A 14552-nucleotide genomic window follows, 5' to 3' on the forward strand; every position below is an offset into this window, starting at 1 on the left:
TTTATTGAATCCATTCTTCTTATATTTATTCTTGTTGTGAAAATTTGTCACACCAATACAATCTCCAAGCTGAATGATAAGTTTATTGAGAGGGAGGCCAGTCTCACAATAAAGCCAGATTCTGGTCAAGATCAGGACCAGAGACCCTGAGTCTCTGGAGAGAGCCTCTTTTTATACACAGAAATTTGATGATATCCTGTAATAAAAGAAAGACTGAATACAGAATTTTTCACATGGACAGATTACACAAATACTTAATAAGGCAGAAAGCATTAAAATAAATCACCATGGGTGCTAACTTTATTTCTGTTATTATTAATGACCTTTCCAAAGACTTTTCAGTAAAGGGTTAGGATCTAATGTTTTTTCCCCTGACAACTAGGAGTCCGCAGTTAGATGGACAGCATTTATGGCTGATATTTGTACCCGAGATACATTTGGACCCAAGAGCAGCCCTCTACCTCCTGTCTTATGATTTCGTCACAGGGTATGGTGGGTTTGGTTGAAACTTTTGGGTTTCACGCGTAAGGTCAAAATGCTTATCAGCAAGATTTGATACGACCCTCTTAAACTGTATTTTTCTTAGTTAATTCTTATAATTCATATAAGGCAAACTCTATTATTTGTGTTATAATCATAAAGGCTAATATTATTATAATCATAAAATGGGGTAGGAGATGTCATACTCACACTCTAAATATACTAATATAGACACTTCTCCCACCAAATGGAATGTAAACTTTTGAAAGAAGGAACTAATTCATCTTTGTCCTTATATCCTAAGTCCCCTAGCATAATGTCTGGCACATAGCAGGTGCTTGATAAATGTCTGTTGATTGACTGACTGATTCACATTATTGAATGATGGATTCCAAAGTCTAACAAGCTGCTGCTATATGCTAGGTACAACATTGATTGCTAGAAGAGAGAACCAAAGGTGGAAGCCACAGGCCCTGCCCTGGAGGGATTTCCACACAGCTTCACATGTTGAAAGACCAGCTCTGCTTCATTTCAAGCAAATTGGAATGCTAGGCAATAAAACCCATCAAAAAGACTGCATGAACTCAAATAACATCAGCATTTTAAAGGAACGAATTCTCACCTCTTCCTTGGGCAAGGGAGTGGGGAATAGGAGTACTTAAGTTTATTAAAAAGCATCCAAGAACAAATATCAATGAAAAAAGTATTTGGAAATTTGGGACTATTTTCAAGATAGAGTAGACACTCCCTTCCTGTGTTTAATTGGTGCTTTAGAGAAGTCCTCCCTGGACTGAACCATTCACTCAGGGAACAGAGGGTTGCTTCTTTTTGTCCCCTAAAAAGGGGTTGTGTGGGATATCTAATTATTTTATTATATGATAGTACTTTACATTTATGTTCATGAATTAATACTTGGTAACAGGTGAGCAATAAGTCACGGTTACATACCAGAAAGAAAGATATTATTATGGTATGTCCTGGCACTCCTTAGATGGGAGGAGACTCTGCCACTCTATAAAAGCGGGCTCAGGATGAGGACCTCAGCACTTCAGTTCCAGCATCTCTTTCTGCAGTGATTACCACCAACTACTGCCAAGATGATGGTTGGAGGTTTAAGCCCATCTAAACCTGCAAATGAAAAAATCCAATATTTAGTTGATCAGGTAAGGTGGCACATCTTGGAAAGGATCTAATTGAAAACAATGGGTTCTGGTGACTGGATAACCTCTCTCTCTATCAATTGTGTTAATCTTTTCAAAGAACTAGATTTTGAGTTTGTCATCTCTATGATGTTCTCATTCCCTAGTTTATTCATGGCAGCATTTTTTGTGGTAACAAAGAACTGGAAACAAAGATGTTCATTGACTTGGGGAATGGCTAAAAAATGTAGTACATGAATGAAATAGAAAACTAATGTACCATAAGAAATGAAGAGTAAAGAATTTAGAGAAGCATGGAAAGGAAAAGTTGCAAAGTAAGCAGAAATTGAAAAAAAAAGACTATACACAATGTTATAACAATGTGTATGTGGAACAGTGACAAGAGTACTCAGAAGTAAAAGTAAAGTAGGTTCAAATCCTGCTCTCTAATTCTTATTGTCAACATGACTTTTGGTCATTCCCTTAATTCTCTTGGGCCTCAGTTTCCTCAAGAGTAAAATGAGGGAATTGAAGCAGATAGTCCCTGATGTCTTTTCAATTTCTAGATTTATGATTCTACGAGGCAAAAAACAAAAACAAAAAAAGAAATTGAATATTATGTAATTGTAATGACCAAGTCTGGCTCCTGAAAAGTGATAGAAGATACTTTCCTCTCTTCTTTGAAGAAGTGAGGGACTATGGGTGTGGAATAGTTCCTAGACATAGTTGGTTGATTTTTGTTATACTACTATCTGTGTGTGTGTGTGTGTGTGTGTGTCTGTCTGTCTGTCTCTTTCTCATCTTGATTATGGGGAATGCCTGAAAGGGCAGAAAAGAGGAAAGGGATAGATACAGAAATGAAGAATGCATTAAAACAAAAAGAATGAACTTAAGAAATAAAAATACATGGTTATTTATGTACTGATGGTAACCTATTCAGAATGGCTTTATTTGGCAAGTAGAAATTTTAGAAAAGGTGAAGTCACCTATCAGTAGAAAATGAATTTACATAGTTTCATACACCTTATAAAATCAACTGAAACAGATAATTTTGACTTAGTTAACTGACAAAATGAGGATTTGTTCATTTCTAATTCATTATCAATCCTTTCTATTATCACTTAATTAATTTTTATTTCTTTTTTAAACCCTTATCTTCTGCTTTAGAATCAGTTCTGTGTATCAGTTCCAAGACTAAAGAGTGGTAAGGGCTAGGCAATGGGGGTCAAGTGACTTGCCCAGTGTTACATAGCTAGAAAGTGCCTGAGGCCAGATTTGAACCTAAGATCTCCTGTCTCTAGGCCTGGCTCTCAATTCACTGAGCCACCCAGCTTCCACCTATCATCATTTAATTTTTACCAATTACAAGTTCTAAGTGTACTTATGATGCCACTAAGAAAGTATTGATTTATTATACTAAAAATATATAATCAAAGAAAATAATGGTTTTATAATTGGAAAAGAAATAAATACTAGAGAAGGGAACAAATTGTTGCTTCTATTCAGACTTTTTTTTTAACCCTTACCTTCGATCTTAGAATCAGTACTGTGTATTGGTTCCAAGGCAGAATAGTGGTAAGGGCTAGGCAATGCGGGTTAAGTGACTTGCCCAGAGTCACACAGCTGGGAAGTGTCTGAGGCCAGGTTTGAACCCAGGACCTCCCATCTCTAGTCCTGGCTCTCAATCTACTGAACCACCCAGCTGCCCCCCTATTCAGACTTTCTTCATCACTATATAATGTTTAACATTTTAGAACCAGCATCTAATACCAGCTCTGTTGCTTAATCTGTAAAATGGAGAGATTAGTATAAAGATCTTGAAGGGCCCATCCAGCACTTACATATTCTTTAGGACTATGATTATTGACTAAGTTTTTTGCTGATTTTACTGGGTGGGATCTAAACTACTGGGTGGAAACTCAAGTCCAGGATCACTAACAATTTGATGAACACGGTTTCAAAACCAGTGGAATAAATTTGTCTTTTTTGGGTCAAAAAGATTGAACAATGCCATGTTGCAAAAGAGAAACTCTGATTAGTAAGTCAACATATAGAAACTTTACAAGCAAGTCAATTCCCTTATTGTGTGTGTGATGGTTCTGGGGTGATCATTCCGATCTTTTTTTTTTACAAAGTGTTTCTGTGTTAGTTTTTACCTACAGATCAGAGTTTAGCGAGGATACAGAGAGGCACTCTTTTCATTTCATTACTCGTGGCTATGGCCAATCTCTCTGAAGGGTCTACTTGCTAACTTTCTGCCTGTGTGCCCGACTTCCAAGCCAATCACGGAAGCTCTCCGGGGCTCAAGCTTCCTTACTGTAAGAGGAGAAGGTCAAACCAGATGGCCTCTGAGCTCCTTTCTTCCTTCTGGTGTTGTTTTTCCTGAAATGGTTTGAGGAAAAGTGAGCACATCCACTGCAGATGAGCATAGCGGTGCCTCTGGTGCTCCTGCAGAGCTGGCGTAGATGAGGGGATTTCCCGTGGAAGAGGGGAAAAAAGCGCTAAACTGGAAGTTAGGAGATAGAGGTTCTAGACTCAGCTTGACCGCCCCCTCTCTTTGATCTTGAGCTTGAATGCTTTATTTCTCAGTTTCCTCATATATGGCCAGGGAGTGACTATACGGATGCATCTCCTGAATGGCACCGATACATGTGATCTGAGCCCAGAGCCACATCTACAGGTCAGCTTTAGGTTGGAGATAACCAGGTCTCTGGCATATCCCTGGGTGGGGAACTCTTATCTCCCCAACAGAAGAGCTGGCCTAGAATTATATCTATCTGCCTTCCTGACATATCTCTGGTCCACCCGGAGGAAACTGAGTTAAAAAAGAAAGGTATTTCCTTGGTCACCCTTTTTCTTTACCTTTACTTTTTATCTTAGTATCAATTATACAGCAAAGGCTAGGCAATCAGGTTAAGTGAGTTGCCCAGGGTCACCCCACTGGGAAGTGTCTGATATCATTTTGAACCCACATTCTCCCAACTCCAGGGCTGGTGCTCTATCCACTGTGCTACCCGGTTGTCCTTTCTAGATTATTCTTTTTTTTCCCTGTTATCTGCTTCTTTTTTATTGGTGAGTTCATCCCATTCCCATTCACAGTAATGATTAGTGTCTTTGCATTCCCCTCCTTTTTCACTTCCTCCTTTGATTCTGCCTTTTCTCTTATCCCTCTTACCCTCCCCTCCCATTTTTCACTGTTAGTCAGTCTCCCCCACCTTTCCCCTCCCTAATGTCACTCCCCTTCCTTCCCACCCCTTCCCCTCTTATTTATTCCCCTCTTACTATGTCTTTTAAATGACTCCCCAACTTCTCCCTCCCTTGAATTGCTCCCCTTACCACCAACCCATTTATTACCCTTCTGCTTCTCTATAGGGCATGATACAATTCTCTGCCCCAGTGGCTTTCTGATCATTCTTTTTTTAAACCCTTAGCTTCCATCTTAGAATCAATACTGCGTATTGGTTCCAAAGCAGAAGAGTGGTAAGGGCTAGGCAATGGGGGTTAGGTGACTTGCCCAGGGTCACACAGCTGGGAAGTGTCTGAGGACTGTAGGCCTGGCTCTCAATCCACTGAGCTACCCAGCTGCTCCCCCCTGATCATTCTTAATGATAAAAGCAGCCCTTAGTGTACACCCACCAACTTACCTCTATTTCACCAAACCCGGCTACATAAAAGTCCATCACAGTAGTGAATAATGAGTAAACCCATTTACCTAGGCAAGACAGCAAACAGCAACTGGAAAAGTTTTATAGCTCAGAATACACCAAAAATATACATTTGGGAATGAACGTATCTGGGAGCAAAGATGACGTCTCATCTCAAACTGAGGAGACAGACAGATAGACTCACAGAGATTGATCTCAGCTAAGAGGAAGTTGTCCTCCAGCGTCGCGAGGAAGACAAGTTAGATTTCAGGGACATATTGGGACGCTGGCTTCCTTTCCATGTCTGCAGCTTCCAAAAAGCTTCCCTTCCCTTCCCTGGAGTGTCCTCAGTCCAGGTATTTCCTTCCCTGAAGCATCTCTGGCCCCAGCTCCGCAAGTTGTGAGGATCCTACCCTCAAGGAACATACGCGCTAAATGAAGTAGAAACATATTGTAGGAAGTGTGAATTGAAGGCAGTTTTGAGCGGCGCCCACCAAAAAAGCAACCTCTCATTCCCAGAGGTTTTCCCACATTTACTCTCTAAGTTTCAGTGATGATTTTTTTTCTCCCACCTACTTCTGACTGCTCATCCACTATGAACTCAAATGCACGTGGAAGCTTTATGAGTATCACAGAGTCATCCTTTTATAAAATGCAAGAAGAGAAGGTCAAAAAGAAGCATAGATGAGCAGAATAACTTTGAAAGTTATATTGTTGCATTTATTACATAGTTTAAGAAGAAATCAAACTGTGCAGAGTAGAGACCCCCCAGTTTCATGTACAATGTTCTTTTTCTGATTTACTATGTATATGGAAATGTCCATCTTAGTCAGTGTTTGTTAAATTCAGAAAAAAATAGATGTTTTAAAAATAAACTTTACTACATTGTCAGACAACGTAAGAGGCCAAACTATAGCTTGATATGGATTATCATCTGTCCAGGTACCTCGTAAAGCTGATCTAGTAACAGAAGGATGAATAGGAGAGTTTCTGCAGGAGAGAAGTTGTATGAGACAAAAAGTTCTGATTCTCCTGTCTTTGCAATAATGAAATCATTAAATCAAGAGTTAGAAGGAAACTGAAAGCAGATCTTGCTGGTCCATCTCATGTTATGAAGAAAGAAATTCCACCCCAGAGAAGTGAAATGATTTGTCTCACTGAGATCAGTCAGGTAGTAACTGGCTCAGCTGGGATTTGCCCTCATGGACTTCTGACTCTCAAGCAAGGGTTCTTTCCGCTAAATTGGAATGCCTCCATTTCTCCAGCATAGATCTCAACAACTTTGGTACACTACTAGGAACGTTACCACTTCTGCCTGGGTCAGGCCTTGGATTTGGTTTCCCTAGGAGCTTTGTCGACTTCTGAATAAGTCTTTCATATCTTCCCTTGGAAGCCATCATCTAGGGAGCCTTTGTTCTGTGGGCAAATGAAGGCTGGTGAGCAATCTGATGAAAATAGTGTTTTAGGGACTGTGGGAACTAGAGGAGAGGAGACTTCTTAGACTGCTGCACTAGCCCAGCGGTTAGGTAATAAAGGAATGAACTAGACTTATGGAAGACAAAATGGAAAGGAAGAGATGGATGTTAATGTGAAGACTTGTCTCATTTGGAAAATGGAGAAAAAGAGAGTCAGATGATATAGAATGACCAGGAAAATGATGAGAACCATTGAAAGAAATTATAAAGTATTGATGATGATAACTCATACTTTAAGACTTTATAAGACTATATATATACACATAAAGCTTTATATACATATATAATAATTTTATTTGATCCTCAAAATAACACTTTTTTAAAAAGCACTATTTCCCCCATTTTATAGAGAAAGAAATTGGAGCTAAAAGAACTTGAGTGACTCTATCTTGGATTCACAGAATTAAATAAGTATCTGAGGTAGGATTTGAACCCAGGTCTTTCTGAATTCAGGTCCTGAGTACTATGTACTATGACAGGTTGCTTTTCGAGGGTTTTGATGGGAGAATTTGATATAATTTTTCAATATTTTGAGTTTGAAGTCATCATGAAATTCAAGTAGAAATATCCCTAGATGCCACGTCAGAGATGATTGCTGGCCAGGTAGATTTTACGTGCAGCCCAGTTTACCAAACATTATGTTTTTCTATTTTGGTTAGGGCATATCTGAGTGTTTCTAACATCATTGAAGTAGTCACAGCTGGTACAATTGCAGATTCATGACAACAAAAGAGATCCTTTTATTCACTGAGCATTTCCTAAGTGGTTCCTACATGCAAAGCACTTTGCTAGGTACTGGGAAAGATGCAAAGATCAATCGGACATAGTACTGACCTTAACAGGAGGTAAAGACCTCTTTAGTTGAGAAATTGACCTGAAAACATTTTTAAACACTAATTCTGCATTGAAGCAAATGAAGTACTTACCCAAGGGTCCTTGTGACAGTTCCAAAATTTGTCTTCATGCCCACATGGAACAGAGTTTAATTATGGGACACTGAAAGACCTTGTACATTTTAATTCTCCAGTGTGATATACATTTGTGAAAATAACCTTGAATGTTTGCTTGGGTTAATTAACAGTTGCCAACACAATGTGCCACTGTTGTGGAATATGTCCAATTAGGAAGGGGACTCCCTAAAGATGGCAAGATCTTCCAAATGTTCTTGTTTTGGGATGATATTGTGCAGATGGAATCAAATTTACAGAGTTTTAGAAATCAACCATCACAGGAAAAAAATCAAGTGGATGGTGATTGTCCATTGTATAGACCAGCATTGGTGAAGTATTGGCACATCCCAAGCCCACACTGGAAGAGCTGCTCTGTTCCTCCTCTTCCCAGCACCCAAGGACATTTTTGTATGCCCCACTTCTCTGTCCAGCCACCCAAAGCAAGCACTTCCTTCCTCCGCTCTCTGGGGTAACGCAGGGGGCTCATAGGCAGCTTGAAGTCGCAGTTTTGCCACACAAACTTGAAAACCTTCAGCAACACTGGTCTACAGGCAATGATATGTACATGAATGGACTTATAGCCCATAGAGCTGGTCAATCAGCACATCCATCTCTGAAGGCATTGCAGATGAACAATCAATCACTGATTTTTGGAAAATACATCATCTTTTTATTAGCTCAATATTTTTCCTGAATCAGAGACCATTTTTTTTCCAACACCAGTATTCTGGCAATGTACATGGCTATGCATTCTAGAATATAATAATGCTATATCGATTTGGTATATATCATTATATATTCATAATTAAATAATATTTTATATTATTATACAATTATATATTTATAATTAAATAATATTAAAATAATGATTACATGTTACATATAATGATATGCTCTATACATATATGTTCTCTACAATATACATAATAATTCCAAAGAATTAAAGTTAAGGGTAACCTAGGAAGCATGGAAAGGCACACAGTGGATGCGAATAGGCTATTATACATTGCCAATGAAAAATTATACAAAAGTGATGCAAAGGATGTTATCTAAGAGACATCTGACCATGAAAAGGAGGCAGGCTGGTGTGGTCCAAAAAGACTGTGAGATCCATAAAACTTATATGAGACATATAGGCTACCTCTGCTCTTGATATAATTTCCTCCTTCTCCCTAGCACACCATCCTACTTATTTCCTGTTGTTTGAAGGGCTCCCAGGACCATGTATTTGTGTCTGACCTGTGTCCCTGCACCCTGATAGCACTGAGCATGAGTCATGAGGCAGAGACCTAGGTAACTGAGCCAGAACTGAAGGGGAAATTGATTTGGGGCTAAAAGGGAAGGAATAAAAGAGGGGGTTCCAGGAAGTAGGCTGTTTCTATTCTCTCCAGCTCACAGCAAGAGGAAGATAGCTACAGGGTCCATGGGGAAACTGACCACATGGCAGGATAAAATTACACTTCTTTCAAGCAAATATTAATAAACTCTATGGAAATAAAGGACCAGAGTTTAATTTAGTTATTACATTGTAGTCCTTTTTATGAGAAGGGACATATTAGAATCCTCTAGGCTTGGAGTTTCCATGCCCCATTTTTGATAGTAAGAAAGTTTGGATATCCCTTGGTCATTTTTCATCATCTTCTTAACCTCTAACACCTAGAGTGGAAAAACAACCATAGTTGTCTATTAGAGATTCGGTATCCAGCATCTTCCCAAAACTATTGACTTCCTCTCCATTAAGCAGCCCTAGTATAGAAAAGGGAGAACTAGGGGCTTCCATACCATGGGACAATGAGAGCTTAATTTGGTAGAAATATACCAAAGGCAGAAAGCAGACTTTCTCAGAATTCTCAACCCCCTTTCCCCTTCCTATCATGGCCTGAAGAAGCCCCAAGGCCCAGTGATCTTACGTGGTTGTATCTTTGGTTTGGCCCTCCAGGGCCAGATGCAGAAATATCTTTTCTTCTGAACCCATCTACCCTGATTTTCTCTACCCCGCTCATGTCCCTGGGAATCTTAAGTTTAACTTAAGCCTTATTCTGTGTGAGGTAGGAAGTAAAGTACTCTTAAGGTAAAAGTCTACTGTCCTAAGCATTACTATTTGGTCTTTCTCTGATATGAAAGCTTCTAATTTCCAAATAGTCAAATTGAACTAAGTTGTAAAAAAAGTGAAGGCTAACCGATTGATGGTCTACATCCTCTATTGGTATCTAAACAGTGACAAGAAATCTAGAGGAATGGGTTCTTCACTAAAGTCCCAGAAAAGTGATGTATGGATCTTCTTCTGCACCTTTGGAGGTAGTGCCCACAGAGAGAGATTCATAAAGTATCAAGGCACAACTGAATTTATATAAATGGTTTCTATCTTAATATGTCAAAAACATGTCACTAATGTCATGTGATTTCTATTATTCTGTGATTCTAAGAAACTTGGAGATCTGTTGTTTTCTACTAGCCTAGCTCCTTTCCTGGGAATTTTATATCATTAAATACTTAACAGTGAATTGTAGATAATGTAAATGTTGGCACATACTGAATTTTTATAAAGTATCTGAAATTTAGATACAGGAACTTGGAATCCAGCAAGAGAAATAAAACATATGCCAAAGTAACTACAAAATGAAAGTGAGGGGAGACAGAGAGACAGAGGAAGGAGGAGAAGAGACAGAGAGAAGAGGAAGGAGAAACAGAGAAGACAGGAGAGGAATAGAGAAACAGAGAGAGAGAGACAGGAAGAGAGAGAGCGAGGGAGAGAGGGGGAGAGACAGACAGACAGACAGACAGACAGACAGACAGAGACAGAGGAAGGAGGGAGAAGAGACAGAGAGAAGAGGAAGGAGAAATAGAGAAGCAAGGAGAGGAAGAGAGAGACAAAGAGAAAGAGAGAGAGAGACAGACAGACAGACAGACAGAGAGACAGAGAATAGCAAAGTATGTTGAATAGAATTCCAATTCCTTTGAGGGGGCAGGGAGAGAAGCCTTTATTTGTATCCCAAGAGCTTAACAGGAGACCAGGCATATAGCAAATGATTAATAAACTCTTTGCCTGATTGTATGACTTCAAGCAGGCCACTTAAACTTTTTGGACCTCAGTTTCCTAATCTATAATAAAAAGACTATTAGATAGAAAACTTCTGATTCTAAGAAACTCATGAGGACCAATGGGGACAAAGGAACACAAAAGAAAAAGATTGGAAAGAATAAAACAAGTATGATTTTTTTTTTGCTTCCCCTTCTCCTCTGAGAACAGACTCTCCCATGGTTCCTCAGGAAAGCTGTCCTCACTTAATTGCCCTGACTAATGAGTAGTTAAATGTGGTGAGGCAAATCTTCATTTCATTTTCAACATGATTGAGGCTAATGTAGTTGCAGCCAATCCTGTGGGTTTAGTCTAGATCAGACTAACATGAGAAGACTCATTCTTTCAATAGTAGCCTTAGGATATTTGAGCCAGCCATAAGCCACTGAGTTCTGAAGACTTCTGCTGGGCTAAAATGGGCAATTACTCCTTTAATGCAGATTGCAACCCCTTTAGCCATATAATTTTTGTGAATTTCTGTGTAAAAAAAATCATGACTATAACTTGTGTGTGTGTGTGTGTGTGTGTGTGTGTGTGTGTGTGTGTGTGTATTCCCTCTCTCCTATAGGTCATAAACATTAGAATTCTAGATTTCAGCACTTTAAAAAGACCAATGCAAGTCTTTCATTTTACAGATCAGTAAATTAAGTCTCAGAAAGCTGAAATCACATGCACTCAAAGTCACACAGATTATAATGATCAAAACCTTGATTCTAACCCAAATCTTAGAAGGAGCATTAGATTCCAAATCCATCTCTCCTTCTGCTGCATTGCACTTCCTCTGCATTCACAATAATCTTAGGTTCGCCATCACAGCTCTAGAGGCAGAGGATGAGGGTTCAAATCCTGCCTCTAACATTTACTACCTGTGTAACATTGGGCGGATTATTTCTCCATGGGTTTCAGTTTTCTTATCTGTAAAAGAAAGGGGTTGAACTAGGGTCCTTAAAGTTCCCCTCCATCTCTAGATTCATGAACTTGCTACTCTGGGCTAAGAACCCTGGAAAATAGACATACAAAATGAAATGCCTTCCTTCATGGAGCTTTCAATTTGATGAAGGAGACAACAAAACGACAATACAGCACAGCTGGTTTTTGCCATACAATTCCCTTTGATCTATTTTGACTGAAATTTTCCACAGAATTGACTGGTAGTTTTTGTTGTTCTTGTTTACACAATTAGCATTATATGGGCAGTGAGTAAATTCTCAAAGGCTCTGACAGCAGAGCACTGGCTCAGGCAGATTCTACCAACCTAGAAAGGCTTTGAGTAGGGGTGAAGCAGCAAAATATATCTCCTCTCCCAGGACCAGCTTTGCTAAATATGGAAAGGTTTGTCATCAGAAATGGCAATTCTAGGTGATAACTTCTTTAGTCATAGCAACCATCAAAATAGAAATGCAGAATGCAGTGTGAAACATACTTCAGAAACTATATTCCACGGGGCAGCTGGGTGGCTCAGTGAATTGAGAGCCAGGTCTTGAGAGAGGAGGTCCTGGGTTCAAATTTGACCTCAGACCCTTCCTACTATATGACCCTGAGCAAGTCACTTGATCCCCAGTGTCTAGTCCTCACTGCTTTTCTGCCTTGGAACAATATATACAGAATTGGAAGGTAAGGGTATTTAAAAAAAGTTAATGGAGAAAAATTAGACTTTGTCTTTCATCTCTTTTCTAGTCTAATGCAGGAGACTTTGTGATCAATAAATGCTCTTTGGATGAATAAGATTTCTCTAGAAGAGTGATTAATAAAAATAGGTCACAATGGAATAAAAAATTATAAGGTAAGGGTTTAAAAGAAACTATATACAAATTTTATCCAAGAAATATGACTATATTTAATATATTACAATATAAATATTCAAGTTCTATCAGTAGAAATGCTAAGTTTAAAATCAATAATAAAGAATCCTATTTTATTAATAATAATAATACCCATTGGATTTAAATTTGAAAAAAGATTGCCACCAGTTGAGACACTTGGAAGGTATATGAATTAACTAAAGATCACAAAAAAATTTGGAAATGGAGTTACTGGGTAAGGCAATACCCTGGTTTGTATTATTAATAGCATTTGTTCCTGGTAGGCTGTCATTTCTTCCTTAGCATCTATAGGTCTCTTTAATACGAAGTCAACTCTATTAAACACTGATTGAAGCAGATTGTGGGTAGCCATCAAATCAAGACAAAGAACCAAATATGGATAGATTTCAGCTAAATACTCTCTTCCTTTTCTTTAACAGAAGAGTCCAGAGGGTTAAAACTCAGGAAATTTCAAATTTTAAATGATTCTGAATAGCATTCCTGACAAACACAGTGTGATATAGGTGAAAGTGTGCTGACTCTAGAGTTAGGAAATCTGGGTTCAAATCCTATGTCTGACACTTTCTGCCTGTGACTATTCTTTAACTAGTTCTTTAACTCTCCTGGACTTCAGTCCCCCACCCCCTAAAAAATGAAGGGGCTGGAATAGATGGCCACTGTTGGAGGTTTATTCTAGCTCTAGACCTATGATCCTATAACCAATAAATAGTAGCATATGTACTTCAACATCATGCAAATAGTTGCCACCTGGCAGCAGGGACCCACCCTAGACTTTAACACCCCTGTAGTTACTGCTCCACCCTTGAGATCTCAAACAAAGTCCTTCCCATTTCGGATCACTGGTTCTGTACTTATCACCTCACCCACTCTCTCATACCTGCTGAACCTGATTTGCACCAACACTGGAACCTCCAAACTTGACTTCTCCCACTTCATTAGCTTATTATTGACTACCTTTGGCTCCCCACCCACTCTGGGCTCCATGATCAGTCACATTTTCTTTTAAACCTTTACCTTCCATTTTTGAATTAATATTATGGATTGGTTCTAAAGCAGAAGAACAGTAAGGAGTAGGCAATGGAGATTACGTGTCTTGTCCAGGGTCACACAGGTAGAAAGTGTCTGAGGCCAGATTTAAACCTAGAACCTCAGGTTTTCTCAGTACAGATACTGGAGTGGTTTGCCATTTCCTTCTCCAGCTTATTTTACAGATAAAAACACTGAGGCAAACAGGGTTAAGTGAGTTGCCCCAATTCACACAACTAGGAATTGGCAGAAGTTGTATTTGAACTTGGGAAGAAACATTTTCCTGACTCCAGGCCCTGCACTCAATCCACTATGCCATCTAGCTGCCCAATCAGTCACTTTTAATATTGCCTTCAGTATCTTAGACTCCCATTTTAATCCTCATTTCAGAATTAGTCTCAATGTCTATTTTGTCCTTCTCTTTGATTTCTATATGTTATTAGACACAATAAGGACCCCCCTTTTAAAAATTATATTTTTCCCATCACCTTTATTTTCCATAAACTCCTTTCCTCAAGTGTTCCTTATAACAAAGAATAAAAAGGAAAACCATTTCAAAAAATCTAATCATCACATTCCCCAAGCCCAAGGATTTTCATCGTTCTGTACCCAGAAGCTTCCACTTCTGCAAAGGTGGAATAAAAATTCTCTCTTCCCTTGGAGTCTATATCACTGTTTTCATCTGGTTCTCCTCTCTTTATAAATAATATTTCTCTTTTTTTCTTCTTCCTCTGCCTTCTGCCCCTTAATTTTCAATATTTCCCAAGACTCAGACTTTAGCCTTTCTCTTCTCTCCTAGATCAATTCATTCTCTGGATGTCATCTCCTAAACAGAGGACTTCTTATCCTGGAGTAATCTCTGTTGTGAGGTCCACTCTCCAAGAGTGGAGCCTCTCTAGTCTGGAACACCATTTCATGAGAAGTCTCACCCATATT

General features: G+C 38.9%; 1 protein-coding gene across 1 annotated transcript in view; it reads left to right on the top strand.

The window, feature by feature from the left end:
- The first annotated feature begins 1512 nt into the window (after positions 1 to 1512).
- The window catches only part of LOC103094399 (cystatin-B-like), a 39058-nt gene continuing 26018 nt past the window's right edge, over positions 1513 to 14552 (top strand). Inside the window, exon 1 of the mRNA XM_007493781.3 lies at positions 1513 to 1643. Within this exon, the coding sequence (XP_007493843.2) occupies positions 1578 to 1643 (66 nt within the window). The 5' untranslated portion in view covers positions 1513 to 1577. The remainder of the gene's footprint in view (positions 1644 to 14552) is intronic.

The sequence above is a fragment of the Monodelphis domestica genome, chromosome 4, assembly GCF_027887165.1.
Source record: "Monodelphis domestica isolate mMonDom1 chromosome 4, mMonDom1.pri, whole genome shotgun sequence".
Taxonomy (NCBI): Eukaryota; Metazoa; Chordata; class Mammalia; order Didelphimorphia; family Didelphidae; genus Monodelphis; species Monodelphis domestica.